Raw genomic sequence first — 21,093 nt, 5'->3', positions numbered from 1 at the left:
CAAAATCCGGAAACAAGTTAGCATTTTAGCACTTTCGGTTCCATCGTCATGAAGCCTATGGGTTTTTTTTTTTGAATGGGTTTTTGGTTAAGTGCCTGAAATAAGGTCTGTGGTTAAGCTCAAGATAGTTTTCCATTTTATTCTATGACATAAAATAAAAATCCCTTGTGATTTTTTTTAAGCTTTTACTTGTCTTGAAAAATGGCAGTTACTAACAAGTGGCTAAATGGGACTACAGAGTTTGCCAGGGACATTAAACAATCACATTAAACAGGTAAACTCATCTATTCACTAGTCTGCTTTTATGGCCTCAGTCTCATGTTCATGAAAACTATTTTATATCTTTCAAGTAAAATCTTTTTTAAATAAAGACCGAAAGAGTTGTTAGAAGCTTAATGGTGGTGACATTAAAGTCATGCGGCCGTGGTGTAGTTTCTTTATATGTATGTTTAGCTTTTTACTTTTGACATTTAGGCTTCAAAATTCATGAAACTTGAGTTAATTTGTTAAAGGGGTCATATGATGTTGCTAAAAACGAACATTATTTTGTGTATTTGGTGTAATGAAATGTGCTTATGCGGTTTAAGTTTAAAAAACACATTATTTTCCACATACTGTACATTAATGTTTCTCCTTTATGCCCCCCCTTTCTGAAATGCCTTGATTTTTACAAAGCTCATCGTTCTGAAAAGCGAGGTGTGCTTTGAATGGTCAGCTATCCAGTGCGTTGTGATTGGCCGAATACCTCAAGCGTGTGACGGAAATGTTATGCCCTGTGATGCCGTGTCCCGGCGCGACGAGACAAAACCAATAAAACCAATTACAAACGAGGCATTTGTAGCATCCAGTGGGGACATAATTATGGATTATAATGACTTATACTGTCTTTTTACGCATTGCGTATCGAGCCGTGTAAACATAAAACCATGTCTGCATTTGTGATCGGAGAAACGACAAACAACAAGCGCTACTCTACACTGCTCAAAACTCGCGTTTGAATCATCAGTGGCAAATCCTTTAAACATGAAAACGTACTTAGTCAGCATTATTTGTCAGAACAACGGCATTGTAGGCTACTCTCCCAGGAAACAGTCCTAGTCCTCCGTAAAATGCGTTGCACACATCTGAATATTTGGTTTGAACTGTTCTGGAACAGTGTTGTAAATACAACTTAACCACTGATTTCTAGTTGTCCTCTTTTGGAAGGCCAAACAAAGTAGTTTCTTTCACAACGAAACACAGCGTCTCCATGACATGGCGGCAGCAGCAACAATTCTACAGCGAGATTCAAAGTTAAGCCTTCTTCTTTGCATGAACATTTGGGCGGTGTTATGCAAATCTTCAAACACAGTGATGTAGACATGTGGGGGCATGTTTAAACGAGGTGCTCTCAGCGCCGTCAAAATAAAAGTCCTTCCTCGAACGCATCAGCCAAACAGAAAAACTTATCGGACGATGCCGATATTTGAAAAATGCCAAATATCGGCCAATATAACGGCTTTGGCGATATATCGGTCGATCACTATTTGAGACTTTAGTCTTTGCAACTTTAGGGATCTTATCTATCCCCGAACAGCTTGTAACACTCCAAAGAGAAAGGAAAACTTGAAATTGCATCATATGACCCCTTTAAGATTATCATGATAAACATGTAAGATACATAAACTTTTGCTATTTTCTGTGATAATCCAAAAAAAAAATCCATGGGTTTTGTCGAGGGAACCAGAAATTTAAATCTTAAATTTGTATTTCTCTGTGAACTATCGCTTTAACATTTTTATTTTAATCTTACTAAGAATAGCCTTTCACATTTGAGAACTAAGAGGACAAATGATGCAGTTCTTTTGGAGTAGAACTGCTGTCCTATTGTTTGTGCCTCAAAGGACTCTTTAAGATGGGAAAAGGATGTCAGGAACAAGAGCTCGGCTTCACCTGCCTCACTGTACGTGTCCAGTTCACTGCAAAGCCCTGATAAGACAGTAACAGACTGAGTGGAAACACAAGACTAAAGGTCTTCTGCAAAATAGATGAGATGGCCCACAAAACTCTGAAAGATATTTCACAGTGATGCACACGCATAAACAAGACTGACAATGCATTTACAAAATGTACACAAATAGATAATGTTGAAAGCAAACTGAACGACAAACAAACACACCCTGTACACATACCTTCAATGTCTTAATGATGCAGACGTCTATTTATGAGAAGGCGCCACATCAATGGGGCTTATCTAAGACTAAGTGATAGGCATCTGAAATCTTTTATGAAGTAACCGTAGAGCTTTTTCAATTGTGGTACTGTAGCTGTACATTAGCATGGTAAAACTCTGGATGCTTCCCACAGTAGACTTCGGTGAGTCAGAATCAGAAGAGCCTGCAGCGCCTGACCCCATTTAGCCATTCTCGATCAACGAAATCAAACGGGGCTTTCAGAGTTGCCTAATATCCTTAGGGTCTGCAAAACTGCAAAGTGCATGAAAACACACTAAGGGAAGTCTGATTTTCTTTAGCCTTTCGTGCTCTGCTCTCTTTTGGCAGTTTGCACAGCATTGCTAAGCAGTGAAGTGTGATCTGTGACTCTTACCAGTCATTTGCAGAGCAAACAGCGCACAACACAAACTTCTACATCAAAAAGACACTCCATAACAACCGTCAGGCTGGAACACGTAATTTCAAGATTCAAATGCAAGACCTGACCATCATATCTGACAGAATTGGATGGCACCCACATTACAGATAATGTCTGTAATGGCTCACTATTAAAGTGAAGGAACAGTGCTTTTGCTTTCCGACCCAGATTTTACACTGAATAAAATTGGCAACCTAAACAAAGGACCAAACTTTTTCCAAATTTGAACCTAAAAGAAACCCTCAACCATCAAAATCATTCATATTACTATGAACTGAACGGCCCAAAAATATGCAAAATGAACAGAACATGGGCTGAAAAAAAAACTGATCATTTTGATAAGGCATACACAACAAGTAGTGCAACTAATAAACACACTAAGGGAAGTCTGATTTTCTTTAGCCTTTCGTGCTCTGCTCTCTTTTGGCAGTTTGCACAGCATTGCTAAGCAGTGAAGTGTGATCTGTGACTCTTACCAGTCATTTGCAGAGCAAACAGCGCACAACACAAACTTCTACATCAAAAAGACACTCCATAACAACCGTCAGGCTGGAACACGTAATTTCAAGATTCAAATGCAAGACCTGACCATCATATCTGACAGAATTGGATGGCACCCACATTACAGATAATGTCTGTAATGGCTCACTATTAAAGTGAAGGAACAGTGCTTTTGCTTTCCGACCCAGATTTTACACTGACTAAAATTGGCAACCTAAACAAAGGACCAAAATTTTTCCAAATTTGAACCTAAAAGAAACCCTCAACCATCAAAATCATTCATATTACTATGAACTGAACGGCCCAAAAATATGCAAAATGAACAGAACATGGGCTGAAAAAAAAATGATAATTTTGATAAGGCATACACAACAACAAGTAGTGCAACTAATAATAAAAAAAAAAAACTTTTAACAACCCCAAACATTTGAATGGTTATGTATAAAAATGCTTAAAATAAAGCCTATTTTTAAGACCATACATTTTTATTATTAAAGGGGTCATATGACGTTGCTAAAAAGAACATTATTTTGTGTATTTGGTGTAATGAAATGTGTTTATGCGGTTTAAAGTAAAAAAAACACATTATTTTCCAAATACTGTTAATTATTGTTGCTTCTCTATGCCCCGCCTTTCTGAAACGCGTTGATTTGTACAAAGCAAATCGTTCTGAAAAGCGAGGGATATGCGGTTTAAAGTAAAAAAAAACACATTATTTTCCACATACTGTTAATTATTGTTGCTTCTCTATGCCCCGCCTTTCTGAAACGCGTCGATTTTTACAAAGCAAATCGTTCTGAAAAGCGAGGGATGCGCTGATTGGCCAGCTATCCAGTGCGTTGTGATTGGCTGAATACCTCAAGCGTGTGATGGAAATGTTACGCCCTTTACCATACTGTGATGCCGTGTCCCAGCGCGACGAGACAAAACCAATAAAACCAATTGCAAACGAGGCATTTGTTGCATCCAGTGGGGACATAACTGGTTACTGATTAAAATGACTTATATTGTCTTTTTACACGTTGTGATGCGTATCATGCCGCGTAAACATAAAACCATGTCTGCATTTGTGATCGGAGAAATTTACAAACAACAAGCGTTACTCGACACTGCTCAAAACTCGCGTTTGAATCGTCAGTGGCAAATTCTTTAAATATGAAAACGTACTTACAGGCTGTGAGTCAGAAGCGCCAGACTGTCCTTGCAAAGCTGGAACTGCCCCACTTTATAGAAACAGCCTTTGAGCACAGGTTCAGGAAACAGTCCTCCGTAAAATGCGCTTCACACATCTGAATATTTGGGTTGAAGTGTTCTGGAACAGTGTTGTAAATACAACTTAACCACTGATTTCTAGTTTTGTCCTCTTTTGGAAGACAAAACAATGTAGTTTCTCTTTCACAATGAAAAACACTAAACGAGGCATTTGTTGCATCCAGTGGGGACATAACTGGTTACTGATTAAAATGACTTATATTGTCTTTTTACACGTTGTGATGCGTATCATGCCGCGTAAACATAAAACCATGTCTGCATTTGTGATCGGAGAAATTACAAACGACAAGTGCTACTCGACACTGCTCAAAACTCGCGTTTGAATCGTCAGTGGCAAATTCTTTAAATATGAAAACGTACTTACAGGCTGTGAGTCAGAAGCGCCAGACTGTCCTTGCAAAGCTGGAACTGCCCCACTTTATAGAAACAGCCTTTGAGCACAGGTTCAGGAAACAGTCCTCCGTAAAATGCGCTTCACACATCTGAATATTTGGGTTGAAGTGTTCTGGAACAGTGTTGTAAATACAACTTAACCACTGATTTCTAGTTTTGTCCTCTTTTGGAAGACAAAACAATGTAGTTTCTCTTTCACAATGAAAAACACAGCGTCTCCACGGCATGGCGGTGGCAGCAACAATACTACAGCGAGAATCAAAGTTACGCCTTCTTTCTTTGCGTGAACATTTGGGCAGTGTTATGCAAATCTTCCCACACAGTGACTTAGACATGTGGGGGCATGTTTAAACGAGGTGTTTTAGGAGGGCGTGGACCAGTCTTAACTTTTATAAAGAATATCTCTTTGGGTTTGAGACTTTAGTCTTTGCAACTTTAGGGATCTTATCTATTCACGAACAGCTTGTAACACTCCAAAGACAAAAGAAAAATTTAAATTGCATCATATGACCCCTTTAACACTTACCCTTTTCAATTATAGGTAGCCTACTGTATGAAAAAAGTATTTTATAAACTAGCTGTGTGATACTGAATAAAAATGCGATATGCGTTATCTTGTTAAAGAATGCGATATATTCGATACGATATTGCTTTATGCGTGTGAAATTAATTACAATTATATTTATAAAAACTGAAAATTATATAACCAATATATATGTTTCACATTCTTTCTTGGAAAAGAAAGCATCACTACAGCTTTTGAAAGTGACCAGCAGTGTTTTAGCATTACAAAAAAGCATTGTCACAATGACAGACAGAAAAGAACATCCAAGAACATCCAAGTAAACAGACTTTAGTCTTTGCAACTTTAGACGGTGTCAGACTTTGTTCCGTGTTTTGTGTGTGTCTTGCTCCCCATGTGCCTTTCTATGCCCATATTTGGTTAGTTTCCTGTTCCTGTCCTGATTAGGTTGATTTGATTCCAGGTGTTCCCCGTTTTATGTCTATTGATCCCAGGTGTGTCTCGTCCTCTCCTCATCCTGTCATGTGTTTAAATAGTGTTCCCTGTCTTTAGTTCATTATCCGGTATTGTTCATGTCTAGCGTGAGTGGTCCTTGGTGTCAATTAAACCCATTTGGCTTGATGTACTCCTCGTCTCTCTCTCTCTCTCCGTTCCTTGCTCCTCACTCTGCTCAGCAGTGCACTCGTGACGGACGGCTACTTATTTTTGTTATTTTAATTTATCTTTCTTATTAAAAATAAGAACTACAAAAAATAGGACAAATACAATAAAACAAAGATACAAATGAAATAAACAGTACTTTAACATTCAGGTAGGCCTACATTAGATGCATTTAACAGTAGCATTCAAGTAAGAAACAATACAGAAACTGAATAATCAAATGTAAAACTAAAACACTGCATAATCTTCACATGAATTTAATATACATTGATCCATAATAAAGCTACAAAGATTATAAAGTCAAGAGCAGTGAGAGATTTTCTTTTTTTCTTTTGTTTGACAGACAGCTGTTTACTGCATTAGGATGCTGGGATCCTATTGCTCCAAATCTGATTTCCTTCCTAACTGTACATGTTCTATTACCGTAATGTGAAAAAAAAGATATATTTGTACATTTTTCAATACTGCATTGCAGTAGAATTATAATTTTATTTTTACAGTAACGACAATCAGTAGGAAATATTCAACCAAGGACAAAAGGATTGCTGGGTATAATGCCACTGCTGTCATCAAGTCCATTACAAAACAGCAGCTACACCTACCAACCGTCCATCTTCCAGAGGAAGACATGCAAGAGAGCACACACATGGACACACACAGCTGGTGTCAACCAATCAAACGCTAGCTCTGCTAAAGGGAGGGGCCTTGTTATGCATCATGATGTCATTCAGTCCCTCATGCTTTCCTCAAACAAGCCAGCTAAAGTGAAGCATTGTGTATGACAGACATTACGTTATATGTGCTTAGTCGACTGAGCAAACCATTTGAGTACACCAGAGCTCTACAATACCTGCTCCAAATTTATTGCAACAAATGTTGAAATCGCTTCAGGCTCAATGTTTACGCATGCCAAGCCTTCCTAAATAAATGCAGTTGCCTTAAGTGTACCGACAAAGCCAAACGGTAAAAGCTTTAGAATACAGTAACGTTAAGGTTCTGCTGTGGGCGAAAACTAAACACTGAGGGCTCTGGTTCCTGTGAGAGCATATCAAATAACCTTGGCGTCACATGAGTCTCTGCCTGTAACATGAGATTGTGGAAGTCCGACTGCAGCATGGCTTTTATTATCCTTTTTATTCAGGCATTTTTGCTCAGAGTGGTCATGGTGAATCAGAGCAGACAGGTGGAAAATTACCATCCAGGCTTTTACGAAGAGGAAGTGGCAACCAAATATGAGCAGTCATCAATTATAGCAGTGCTGAATGTAAAAAAAAAAAAACCAAAAAAAAAAGAACCTGAAGGTTTATCTTGAATCAGACCGCCTCGTCGTTCTCCTGTTTCTCCATCCCTTATCGTTTCCCTTTAGATATCTTGCTAATTTTCTTCCTTGTATCTGCCAACCATGCGTATCTTTATCAATGGCAGGTGTACCATACAGGCCAGAGAAGATATACTTCCCTCTTGACAGCTTGGCTCAGATGATTCCAGATGAGCGGATGCTTTATTGATGCATTTTGCATTCGACCTGCTCACCCGTAATGAATCACATCCATCAAAGGGCTGTGATAAAACACACGAGTTACATTAACTCGGGGCAAGAGAGCATTTAATTAATAGAATATGCTGCTCAGAGGATACAGGCCAACCTTGAGCAACTTCTAATGAATTATCACTGGATAAATACAAATTGTGGAATATTATATTGGGCTACTTATGGGCACGGATGAGTCTCATTCCAGCCATAGAAATTCAAAGGCACCAAATCCTCAGTGCATTTCTAATGCAGAGACATGAGTTGGTTAACAAGAGGATGTTGTTTAACCTTAGGGGTGTTATCACAATCAAACCAATTAAGCCAATCAATTCTGACAATCCATGAGTCCTAGGGGGATAACACTCCTATATCAGACTTTAAAAGAGCAGGCAGGAAGCACATGCCACCGGTCTGCTGACATGCTCTAATCGATAGCACAGAGTGGCAGGAATTCTTTCATGAGATCTCTTGCACGTGGAATTAATGTTCAGCTGGGAGAACACAAGCTGCAAAGGTTATCTGGCTGTTGAAACAGACATTTCCAAGTTATTTATAAAGAGAAAAATTTAAAGCAAAGTTCAGTTGCATGCATAAAAATTTGCTAATTTTAAGACAAGATCATAATTTCAAATCAAATTCAGGGATTTTGTATCATCCTGAAGGGGTTCATTTTGTGATAATGACCACCTTACTGAACATTAACCTGCTTAATTCATGACTACTTACCAAATAAATAAAAAATGAACATGAAATATTGATCTGAAATGACCTTATTTTGTGAGAAGAGACCACAGAGTGATACACACAATATGAAACTACCACAGCTAGCAGTCATTACAGAAACATATTTGACCACAGAACGCTGTGATTGACAAATAAGTATCAAGTATTCCAGAAAGTCATGTAGTAATACAAAAAATACATGGCATTATAATGTTCTTTACCACCATGTTCTATTGCAAGACGAGGAGCAAAATATTTATCCAAGAATGATCAGGCACATGCCTGAAAACAGGAAAGGGGGCTTCCTGTATTTTCAGGTAACGCCTGGAATCCCATGACATTGTCTTCCAGCCACTCAGTCTCCATGAGTGAAAGGAAAGGGTGGAGAACTGACAGATACCTGCCTTCGTCTCCTGGAAAACACCAGACCGCCGCACTCTACTGACCCCTCCAAGAGGCGAAAACATGCACACTTAAAACTAAAGCATAAAAAAAAAGAAATAAAAGAAATGAGTATTCATTCATTTATTCAGATGACCTGTCCAGAACTATCAGCATGTTCTTTTAAAATATCCAAGAAAACAAAGGCACCTTTGAAGCAGCCTTGTGAGAGGAAGCAAAACAGGCAGCCTGGTGCATCAGAGTCGAGCATGTGAAACTCTTGTGACTACAGTGAACTCAATTCAGGACTCTCCAATTAAGGGGCTTTTCAAACTGAACGTTCAGCACCGCAGGCAACTCACCAACACACTGGTGTGGAGTACCTGGGAACTGCATCAAACTTGATGAGGAACTTGACTAGGCAGCATGTGTTCCACACAACTCATCACTCTTTGTGACAGAAATCACTGAAAAACTGTCATCATCCCAGTTGGTTCCGAGAAGAAGTGCTAGAAGATAAGCTTCTCATTTTCCCCGTTTCCAGCAAACCGTTAATAAGCTTAGAAACGAGAGTCTATGTAAATGACAAAGTGAGCATCCACAATCCGCATTAAACAGGGCCTAATCCTTATCTATAAGGTGCTTAATAGACTGAAAATCAGGGATTAATGGAGAGGCAATTCAAGGACACATTGAGTCATTTAATCTTAATTAAATCTGACTTTGCAATTGAATTTTAGACAGAACATTGGATGCAGAAACTCAACAACAAAATTAGACATAGCTGCTGCTGCTCTACTGATCCATAGATACACAGCATAGGCCTATGGGAAATCATATTGGTTAGTGATGGGCATTTCTCAAAAATATTGTATTTGAATATTTGGACTCTAGACATAGAATATTAAAATGACGTTTAAGGAGAAAGATGTTATTTTTTAATAATCAAGTTTTTGTCACCATTGCTGAACAAGCTTATGTTTAGGCATTAGATACAACAATGTTCTACAACAACGTTACGTTATATCTCAAGGCTTTCTTTTAGTTGAAAACAAACAGGCTAGGCTATATATATGAAGAACAAAAGCATTCAAGCTCAAGCAGAGCAAACACTCAAGTCGGCCTATGTTTATCATGTTTATACTGTTTCACATGATAATGTTGAGAAAAACAATAATATCCACATGCTCGGGTGAAAGTTGGCTCCTTAGTCTGATAACAATAAGAAAACGCTCTGGCACAGACGTTCCAGTGACACAAAGATAATGGTATGCTAAGTTTCTTACAGCACTTTGTGCTTTCTGTTCTTAAACCACTCTCCCTCAAGGAAACTTAAAGGAAGCACATGTCTCAAGATCATTTCGCTGTCAGCTCTCTCCTCAGCACACAGCTGTGCTTATCTGCAGTCGTGAATGCAGTGATGGACAGCTGACTTTCCTCAGTGGTGTCTGGATTTCATGTGATTTCTCATTGTGGTGGTATCATCATGATGATAACTTAGTTTCACTGATTTATTTGTTCAAAAGTAATTCCATTTTGTAAGATCATTTAGTTAGATCATTTTGATCAAAGTAATTCCAAACTTCGCGAGGAGGCAGACAACATTCTGTGATCAAATACAATTAACTTGTTAACATGCTCCACAGCGCCACCCAGTACATTTAGTTATAACTGACTTTTAGTTTGCGTGCATAGGATTCCCTGCATTTACGGCCAGCAAAGTAACACATAGTTACATTCGATTAGTGTTTTTATTTTTCAAATAATAATTACAGATCGAATATTCACCCCTTGGCCAACATAAGAGATCCGTTTAATTTATCGGTATCAAAAGTGGATATATACTCTGGGGTCAGTAATTTATACTTTCATTCAGCAAGGATGCATTAAACTATGTTTATCATGTTTATACTGTTTCACATGATAATGTTGAGAAAAACAATAATATCCACATGCTCGGGTGAAAGTTGGCTCCTTAGTCTGATAACAATAAGAAAACGCTCTGGCACAGACGTTCCAGTGACACAAAGATAATGGTATGCTAAGTTTCTTACAGCACTTTGTGCTTTCTGTTCTTAAACCACTCTCCCTCAAGGAAACTTAAAGGAAGCACATGTCTCAAGATCATTTCGCTGTCAGCTCTCTCCTCAGCACACAGCTGTGCTTATCTGCAGTCGTGACCCAGTACATTTAGTTATAACTGACTTTTAGTTTGCGTGCATAGGATTCCCTGCATTTACGGCCAGCAAAGTAACACATAGTTACATTCGATTAGTGTTTTTATTTTTCAAATAATAATTACAGATCAAATATTCACCCCTTAGCCAACATAAGAGATCCGTTTAATTTATCGGTATCAAAAGTGGATATATACTCTGGGGTCAGTAATTTATACTTTCATTCAGCAAGGATGCATTAAATTCATCAAAAGTGGCAGTAGACATTTATAATCTTACAAAAGTCTTCCAGTTCAAATGAATGCTATTCTTCTGAACTTTCTATTCATCAAAGAATCCTAAAAAAATGTATCACAGTTCTCAGAAATAAGCACCACAGCAGTTTTCAACATTGATAAGAAATGTTTTCTGAGCAAAATTTTTGAAGGATCATGTGAATTTTTTTGACATTTCTAAAAGATTTATATATTCTATAAAAAAATATATAAATAGAAAACAGTTATATTAAATTGAAACAAATAATAATAATAATAATAATTCACAATATTACTGTGTTACTGTATTTTCGATCAAATAAGAATTAAAAGCAGTGTATCCCGAACTTGAACATACAGATCAGAAGCACATGGAAACTGATGTCAGTCTAACTCGCGAATACTTAGCAGCTCTTCTCTCTGATTGAAAGTCCACACGGAAATGTTTTATAATCACCGCTGAAAAGAACAGCCGTGGCCAAAACAAGTCCATGAATAGACAAGTTGGCATGGAAAACATTATTCTTAACAGATACATAAGGGAAGTGAGTAGGAGACAAGCCGGCCAGCATCCTTATTGAGCTATTTCAGCTCTGGAATGCCACGATGAACGGACTGGTGCCGGTTGCTCTGGAATTTTGGAATCCAGTCCACTGAGGTCATTCTCGGAATGGTCTGCTTACATCATAATCCCGGCCCTGTCTGCTGACAGCTACAATGAACGAACGAACGGCTCACGTTGGGTGGAGGGGAGGTGGTGCAGCGGGGAGCACATCCTGAGCGGTCCACCGCTAACACAATCCCACCATTCACTCCCACCCCTCCCCACCCTCTCTCAGCTTCCTCTACAAGATTAAACACATCTAAGCAGCAACTTCACAAACATTCAACAGCATTCACTTTCATCCACCATGGCAGAACCGTCCCGTACCTTTCCATTTCAATATGAGGGGCATGATGAAAGAAGCTTTGTGGATGTAGTAACTTTTTGAACCAGCAAGCCCAAACAGATGCCAAATCTGACAGGGCTACCTACACGCCTGCCAACCCCGAGCTTTGTGTAAACGACTAGAGGAAGTGCATTTATATATTCTCCAAAATTTCACTTAGATAACTCCAGGCAACAACAAACCCAAAAAGTGCACAGAATAGGTTGCCTAATGCAATACAAACCCCCATTTAAAGCACATGAACGCTATTTACATAGAACACAAATGGCCCTTGAATAAGCCTGTGGGAGGAACATCAACTATAAGAGCAGTTATGTTATTAGTTTCCCCAGACATCTATAAACAGAAAAAAATACTTCCTAGTAATAACAAGTCACTGAATGAACACCACCAAAACTAAAGTCCCTGCTCCGCTGATTATTTTAAAACCGTGATTCATTTCCACTCTGTCTGAGGAAGTGATGTTTGACATGATGAGCATGTAGCTACCGTGGTCATTTTAATTATGGATAATATGACATCCATGCTGAGGCCAGCTTTAATGTGAGAGCTCTGACTGCTCTCTGACTGTCAGTAATGACTCATTTCTGTCTCACTGTGAGTTTGTGCTTACACCAGTGGGAATGAGTTAAAGACAAATACCAAAGAATCGAAAATTATGTCATAGGGTGTTGGGCAGCACATGAACGGAGAAAACGTGAATTCTTTACACATTACAACACGTCATCTGGATTTGAACTTTTTCCCAGTGCAGGCCTGGAAAATAAGATTACACTGCTCTGGATTTTAAAACAAAGGGATAGTTCACCCAAAATGAGAACTGTGTCATAGTTTACTCATCCTCATGTCGTTCCAAAACCAAATTACTTTATTTGTTCCATGGAACACAAAAGGAGTTATTCGGAAGACAGTGATGGTCGCTGATTCCCAAATGCTATAAAAGCTTCATAAAGGTTGTCCATATGACTATATTCCAAGCCTTGTGAATCATAAAATAGCTTGACTATTCATTGATTGTTCATTATTCATTGTATCCAGTGACTTTCTCTCATTGAATCAGTCCGATTCAACATCTAGACTTGTTTTGTAAACTTGATTATCATTTTAAGATTGTATCAAAGGAATGATGCTCGAACAAATCAGGAATCTTATGAACACGTCAAAGAGAGCTATGGAGCATGTCAAGATTATCCATCATATGATATGATTTCAGAAAACTTGAATTGACTCGTCCACAAGTCATATGGACCAATTTTCTTATAAATTAATATTGCTTCTTTTAGAAGCTTGAACCTTTAGTTCCCATTCATTTTAAGTGCATGGAAAAGAAGATTTTGTCAAATTTCTTCATTTTTCCTCGTGCTCCACAGAAGAAAACAATATGGGATTGGAATGACATTAGGGTGAGAGTAAATTATGATACTTTTTATTTTTAGGGGAACTTGACCTTTCATTTGTTGGTTGATCTATATGATCATTTTTAGAAATTTATTGTAGTTGCTTCAGCTCAGAATTAGTGGGGGCGGAAAATGACAGTGGGTTGACAGAACTGGATGTCCTGTCTTTCATGTGAAGTCCCTGGTTTCGACTTACATTCTTAAATAAGAAGACAACAGGCTGCCATGACAACAGCCCCTGGCTACATGTCTATATGGTGCACACAGCCTTAAAGAAGCCTTATTAAACAACAGATCTGGAAACACAATCAGTTACCATGGCTCACTACTATTCAGTCTTGTAATTCAAAATGAAAATGTTGCATGTGCATTAACAAACTAACAACTCCTATTAAAACTCCAATTGAAACCATGACAAGAACACATTTTCATGTGTCAACAAAATAAAACCTTTGTCTATTCCCTATTGCACCCCGTCTCCAATTACAACTACTCTAGGAGACATAGTCATCCACAACCAGATCAACATTCAAACCTATTATGTGTAACCAGGATTTTCCACACAGCCCTTCCCTTAAGCACAAATCGTACACACACATTGGAATCTATCATATATTCATTCCATTGTTTCTTTACAAATTACACTACAGTTAAAACAATCACACTAAAGGCACAAAATTTATTGTACCATCACACACAAACTATATAATGTATAAGGATATAAGATTTAACCTAGTGTCTTTCAAGTTGAAAACTGATAGATTAAGTCACAAACAGTAAGGAAAAAGGACCATTAAGCCAACATGTTTCTATTAGAGCTGTGTTACTATGGCAAGCCACTTTAATATTAGTCCATACAACAAACTATAGCAGCTATTTTAAAGTTACTCATACTAATTTTTAATTACTAGTAAATAAGCCAACAATGGCTAGTATCTGTTCAGCTAGTAACTATTCAATAGATCTGTGGTTTATATATCAACTATTAAACTCCAGGTAGTATATGTTATTAATTGTTACTCAAAAACTATAATATATACTAGTCATGATTTGAATAGCTACAAGAAACAAGTACTAAAATAGTACTAAAATAGTTTCTATATAAACTGGAATAGGATACTAGCAACAATTAGTATAAATTTGAGTTGTGTTGAAAAATACTTTCAAGTAATAATGTTCAAGTGCTATTGATTAACTTAAATACTAGTCACTACTGGAACAAGTACTAGCACATAATGAACACTTACTTTAGTGAAAACACTTTTGTTATAAGGAACGGGAATCGCAAGACTCTTTTTACTGGGGCACAAGAAACAGTGAATGACCTCTGTGCCCTACCAAAAAAAAAAAAATTATGAATCAATATATTAACTTGAGAATAATTTTTCCTGATAATATATCAGCATGTTGTTTTCTACCAGCACTTTAGAATCAGAACTAGCAATGCCAGAATCACAAATGTATCACTGTTTTGATATAATCTTATAAAATATTTATTTTTAATAAAACAAATGGAGTGCTGACTGATGTGGATATTTACCTACAATCCACTCAAAGAAACAAAACCTGCAGATGTCTTCTAAGGGTTGTCACTGATGAAGCAACTTATTGTGTGTGTAGTTTGACTCTGTGCTGCAGGTAAAGACAATTTAAATAAATATATTCATAACAGGATTTTAATAAAAATTACTACCAAAATGTTGGCTCTAAATACGAGGCCTGTGCCCCAGTACTGAAAGGCTAGAAATGACCCAATAAGAAGCAGGGTAAATGTTAAAACGGCTTGCCATAAACAGTCCTGTCTGACAACGCTTCGGTAAACATAAGACTCAGTTTCAATTCCCTTCGGTATTATAGGGTGATAAAAACTAAAACCCCAAATCATTTGGTTATTTAATGTATTTACGTTCAGAATTATATTTAAAGCCCCTGCGAGTTAAATCACCGAGGTGTTAAGGTGAACATATCTGAAGCCAGCGCGGCCACGGAATATCACCTACCGTAGACCCGCACCCATCCCTGCTGCTGGCAAAACGAGTCCATCAAAATCCCATCGACCACTGGGTCTAAAGAAATCATGCCTCCCTGAACCGAGCCCACGTCGCCACCGGTTACTGAATCCGTCTCCATGCTCGATACACCTCCACGGTAACGTCCAGGTAAAGGACTCCAGTCCGGTGGATTTTAACGCGCGTGGCAGGAGAATCTCAGTCACAATGTTTCCGTTCGTTTGTGTGTGTTGGTTTAGTATTCAACTATACAGCTAAAAATAGTTTAAATAAACGCGAATAAACTAGCGACAGTAGTAGTACGACAATGTTCAAACTGAACGTTTGGAGTTTCCCATATTTTTCTTTGTTTCACAGTTGGAATATAAATGATGTACACGTGATTCTAGTCTATGTTTACATTACTGAGCACTGTAGCTACGTGGTCGGCAAAAAAATAAGAAAATACGGATAAAAAAAAAAATAAAAACCTTGATAGTGTATTTAAACACGTATCATACCCTAAAAAATACGAAAGTGCAAAGTTTCAGAACACCCTTTTCTTAAGACAGAATCAGCAGCCAAAAGTTAAAACAGAAGCAACAAGCTGTAGTTCTTGAAGTTATATTCGGATGGACTGCTGTTTCTTGTGTGTGTCCATGAGTCAGGTCGTGGAAACAGCAGTAATAATTGAATGAATCCAGCGACGGCAGGAGTTTACAGCATTGTCCTTGCGGCAAAATTACCAAAATAACAGCAAGTATCAGTTTATTGTTCTGTCGTCCACTTTAAGTGTGAGTCGTTGTTTGGGACTCCCTCCCTTCCTCCCGGTCCTGTGGTGAGGACAGACAGCCCTTTTCACACTTCAAAATCCAGACAGCTTTTCCACCTCAATCACATGCCATTGCCAGCCTGTGCGCTGGGATTCAGGGGAAACTAGAGGATGACCGAGTGACTCGATCAACACGCATTTATGTTTTAAACCGCTTCAGACAGGTTTTATTACTTTTTACACATCAACTAAAATTCTGTAAAATTCAGTTTTTTTTTGGAAATGTATAATATATTTGTTGAATGTGAAATTAGGAAGAATTGAGACTTTGACAGCATCGATCGATATTGTAAGACAGATGTGAACTGATTATCGAGTCTCTGAGACATCTGCTGGTTAACTTCGTGCAAAAATGTCATAAAAAATATATTTAATTTGATTGGACATTAATAGGGGTTGCATTTAGTTCTTGAATAACACGTTTTGTAGAGATAAGACCGCCTGAAAATTACATGTAATATTCAATTTTGGAGATATTGAGATGATTTCGCTGACCATGAAAGGCGGCCTCTGTCTCTATCTAGTGTTCATTAAGCGCATCACAAGAACATCAGCCAATAGCTCTGCTTTTAGACAAAAAAAGTATTAAAGGGGTCATATGATGTTTCTAAAAAGAACATTATTTTGTGTATTTGGTGTAATGAAATGTTTATGCGGTTTAAGGTAAAAAAAAAAAACATTTTCCACATACTGTACATTATTGTTTCTCCTCTATGCCCCGCCTTTCTGAAACACGTCGAATTTTACAAAGCTCATTGGTCTGAAAAGCGAGGTGTGTTCTGATTGGCCAGCTATCCAGTGCGTTGTGATTGGCTGAATACCTGAAGCGTGTGACGGAGAAGTTAAGCCCCTACCATACTGTGATGCCTCGTTTATAATGGGTTTGAATGTTTTTGTCAAAAACATTAAAACCCATTATAAACCAGGCATTCGTTACATCCAGTGGGGACATAATTAGGGATTATAATGACATATACTGTCTTTTTACACGTTGCGTTGCATCGCGCCGTGTACACATTAAACCATGTCTGTCAAATTCTTTAAATATGAAAACATACTTGCAGTCTGTGAGTCAGAACAGCCGGCATTGTAGTCTACTCTACCAGGAGCAGGAAACAGTCCTCCATAAAATCAATCAAAATCAAATGCACACATCTGAATATCTGGGTTGAAGTGTTCTGGAAAAGTGTTGAAAATACAACTTAACCACTGATTTCTAGTCGTGTCCTCTTTTGGAAGGCCAAACAAAGTAGTTTAGCTTTTAAAACGAAACACACAGCGTCACACACGGCGGGCTTGAGTGAGCAGAGGCTTGAGAACGGAGCGGCCGGAGGGCTTGCGTCAACCACATGTGACGACCCCGGGCTGGACTCCGCTTGGTCTCCGGTAAAAGCCGATCCGGCGATCCACAGCGTGAAGTTGATGTATTTCCTCAGCAACCAGCACAGATCAGCTCCAGGCATGACGAAGTGGATATCGTCTTCTTTTGGAAGACCAAACAAAGTAGTTTTGCTTTCACAACGAAACACACAGCGCCTTCAAGACATGGCGGCGGCGGCAGCAACAATACTACAGCGAGAATAAAAGTTATGCCTTCTTTCTTTGCGTGAACATTTGGGTGGCGTTATGCAAATCTTCCCACATCGTGACGTAGACATGTGGGGGCGTGTTAGAACGAGCCGTTTTAGGTAGGCATAGCTGACTCTTAACTTTTATAAAGAATATCTCTTTGGATTTGAGACTTTAGTCTTTGCAACTTTACAGATCTTCTTTATGCACCAAGAGCTTGTAACACTCCAAAGAGAAAGGAAAAATTGAAATCGCATCATATGACCCCTTTAATTTGTCACTGTAATTTGTAAAAAAAAATTTATCAGTAAATAATTAAAAAATGTACAATACATGTTCTAAATTAAACAGATTAAACAGCGATTAACAGTTTTCAATTTATTTATTTATTTTTATTTTCCAAATAAAATTGTGTTGCAATTCTGTGTCAGGAATCATAAAATGTTCATATTAGGACCTCTAATTATAAATCTTTGAAAAGTCTAAATGCAGAACATGTATTGAGTAAATGTAACCAATTTTTCTAAATAGATTTATTGTAATTTGAACGGCATAATGCCTCGGTGCAATATAGTTCTGAGGCTTTCTTGTCTTTGTTGTGGCTTCAGCTGTGAATAAAAAATAAACCAAAAAAAATTTGTTTAGGTAATAAAAAAATAAAACACACAAATATCAAACTTTTTTTTTTTGGCAGAAATGTGCTGGGTTAAAGGTATAGTTCACCCAGAAATGAAAATTACCCCATGATTTACTCAGCCTCGAGCCATCCGAGGTCTATGTGACTTTATTCTTTCAAACGAATACAATCAGTTATATATATATATATTTTTTTTAAATGTCCTGGGTAGAGCTAGAGATTACGATTTATAAAGTTTTAAATATGGATATTTTTCTTACACAGACGCATCGATTCGCTTCCGAAGGCCTTTATTAACCCCCTGGAACCATCCTTTTTATGATGGATGGTTGCACTTTATTTTGCTTCAAAATCTTAACCCCTATTCATATGATAAAGCTTGGAAGAGCCAGGACATTTTTTTTTAAATATAACTCCGATTGCATTCGTCTGATAGAAGAAAGTCGCATACACCTAGGACAGCTCGAGGGTGAGTAAATCATGGGGTGATTTTCATTTTTGGGAGAACTATTCCTTGAAATGAAAAACTGTACATTAATTATGCACATTAATTATGCACTGTTTGATACTGAATGAAGTAAAATACCAAGATGTTAGCTTATATGCAAATAGAAAAAAATCAGATACAGCAGTTACACTCACATTGAGTGTTAAGCTTGAGCAGAACAGGTGCCAGTATGTCTTCGAGGTGCTTCTTCTGTTCCATGAAGTCTTGAATTGTTGCATTTTTGGTGTTGTGTATCCAGTCAGATTTTGCTGAACAGCTGTTTATACACACGGTCTAGCAACACACAAACAATGATTAGGGAATGTGTACTTTTGGGTTTGCTAAAAATGTTAGACTATCTGAAACGATTTCACTAAGGATATTATGAATAATTAATTACCTTGTCCTCTTTATTGAGCTTCCCTTGAACTTTCTCTGGATCAGCTATAATGTTTCTGATATCTTCTATTAATGCGTGCAAACTTTGTTTGGCCTCTGTTAGGAGGGGGAAAAAAATCATCTGCCTTAATCATAACAAGATTTGACTCTAGCATTATGTGCTGAAATATTTCTCTTTCTTACCAGCCCATGCCAGATACTCTGCGCAGTCCAGTTTTTTATAACGCCGAACCATATCAACAGCCTTCCCGGAAACTGAAAACTTGAAAATCAGCGTTGAGCTCTACCAAAGTTTTTAAAGTGTCCAGCTGACCCCACATGGCAGAATCATGCAATGGTGAGTAGCCTACAGCACCAATGAACCATCAACCATTATTTATCATCAGACTGTTTTTCCGCACAGCAGCTTGTAAATTCTGTTAATGTACTTCATTAGGGTCCATTAACAGTGAACTACCCTAAGCTGGTTTGCAGGTCTTGGTCAGGCTGGTTTTTAGAAGGGTTTTCGACACTTTTCAAGCTTAGAAATATCTTAACCCTTTGGTGGTCTCCTGACATTTTAGACCAAAAACATTTGGTGAACTTGTCTTGGTATATAGGCCTATGCGATTTTCTAATGTGTTTTATATAGAAACAAAATGGTGCATAATTTTGAAGTGAAAATGCAAAAGTTTTCAAGAAACAATATTACTGAAACAAAATGTAGAACACTTATCTTTATTAAAATATTTTAGGCTTCTTGTCTTCCGTTTGGTTTGACCACCAAGGATAACAAGTGTGACCCAATAAATCAGCTCAGACCAGCAAACCGCTTTCGTTTTAGTGGTAATGTAGTGGCTTGTTATGCTAAATAACTACACATCTACAACAACTTTTTCTGTAGGTGTTAAAGTGGGCAAGATCTAGGTTTTATTTAAATTGGCGCTAAACAAAGAATTTCTGGATTTTGAAAGTTTTTTGAACAAGAAAACTTATGGCATATAGAGAAATATTTAGAAAGTCTGTACTATTTTTCATTTATGTTCTTCGTACAAAAGGTCAGATTTCCTTACTTGGAACATTTAATATTTAACACTAAATGTCTATGAGTGTTACACAAAGTAAAACCATCACATAAAATCAATCTTGAACAGTTAGAACTAGTAGTTGTGGAAGTAGTTGTCACCAGTTATGACTTCTGTCTGCACCCCTCACAAGTTCAAACCATGTGACCTGCTTGATGGAAAAGAAAGTGGTTGGAATAACAGTTCAGCTATTTTAGTCCTGAATGATGATGAGCTCACTTTGCAGTGTGTGTGTGTGTGTGTGTGTGTGTTAACCACAAAAGTCAACAGGAAGCTGACATATCAGAAAAAGGCCATGGTGCATAGAAACAATCCAACGCAAGGAAACAACAGTGTACAAAGAGCTCTGATTGTAAAGAGGCTGTAAACAAACATTGTGTGTCACAAACACAAGTGTCTATGTTGATATACGTTTCCACAGAATGCATCTATAAATGGGTTGTGCGTTCATCTAGCATGGTTGACATACATTAACACTTTTTTCCAGTGAAATCTGAGGTACACCTGCAGTCTCATTCGGAATATTATGCTTTTGCAGATGATCTGAGTTTCTTATTCAGAAACATACAGTTGCTGAAAGTGAATTTTAAGCAGCAGCAATGTGATTTTTTTGACCAAATATTGCAGCAAGTGATGACATAAGATACATTTATTTTTTACACAGGCTTATGTTCAAGGTGGTGTTTATGGCAACAACAAGCACAACTATCATTATAATGTT

At 37.7% G+C, this 21,093-nt stretch overlaps 2 protein-coding genes across 2 annotated transcripts in view; both read right to left on the bottom strand.

Moving 5' to 3' along the window:
- LOC107557230 (ras GTPase-activating protein nGAP) overlaps nucleotides 1-16,318 on the bottom strand; it is an 88,864-nt gene extending 72,546 nt beyond the window's left edge. Inside the window, exon 1 of the mRNA XM_016240578.1 lies at nucleotides 15,397-16,318. Within this exon, the coding sequence (XP_016096064.1) occupies nucleotides 15,397-15,526 (130 nt within the window). The 5' untranslated portion in view covers nucleotides 15,527-16,318. The remainder of the gene's footprint in view (nucleotides 1-15,396) is intronic.
- Nucleotides 16,319-18,244: 1,926 nt separating this feature from the next.
- On the bottom strand, nucleotides 18,245-19,621 carry LOC107558371 (ankyrin repeat domain-containing protein 45-like). Its single transcript, XM_016242034.1, has 4 exons — nucleotides 19,492-19,621; nucleotides 19,310-19,404; nucleotides 19,065-19,203; nucleotides 18,245-18,393 (listed from the first exon to the last, which is right to left on the bottom strand). Exons 1-4 carry the CDS (start codon nucleotides 19,541-19,543, stop codon nucleotides 18,245-18,247), a joined length of 435 nt encoding a protein of 144 aa, XP_016097520.1. The 5' UTR covers nucleotides 19,544-19,621.
- Nucleotides 19,622-21,093: the final 1,472 nt, after the last annotated feature.

The sequence above is a fragment of the Sinocyclocheilus grahami genome, unplaced genomic scaffold, assembly GCF_001515645.1.
Source record: "Sinocyclocheilus grahami isolate Dianchi unplaced genomic scaffold, SAMN03320097.WGS_v1.1 scaffold21.1, whole genome shotgun sequence".
NCBI lineage: Eukaryota > Metazoa > Chordata > Actinopteri > Cypriniformes > Cyprinidae > Sinocyclocheilus > Sinocyclocheilus grahami.
This window is presented reverse-complemented; position numbering and strand designations above follow the sequence as displayed.

What these genes read in the sequence shown, in the direction of transcription:
- LOC107558371 (XM_016242034.1), bottom strand. Translation starts at nt 19,543, where the DNA reads ATGGTTCGGCGTTATAAAAAACTGGACTGCGCAGAGTATCTGGCATGG. An exon ending in AGCTCAATAAAGAGGACAAG is followed by an intron (nt 19,204 to 19,309) that starts GTAATTAATTAT and finishes GTGTGTTGCTAG; the next exon opens with ACCGTGTGTATAAACAGCTG. An exon ending in GCTCAAGCTTAACACTCAAT is followed by an intron (nt 18,394 to 19,064) that starts GTGAGTGTAACT and finishes TTTTATTCACAG; the next exon opens with CTGAAGCCACAACAAAGACA.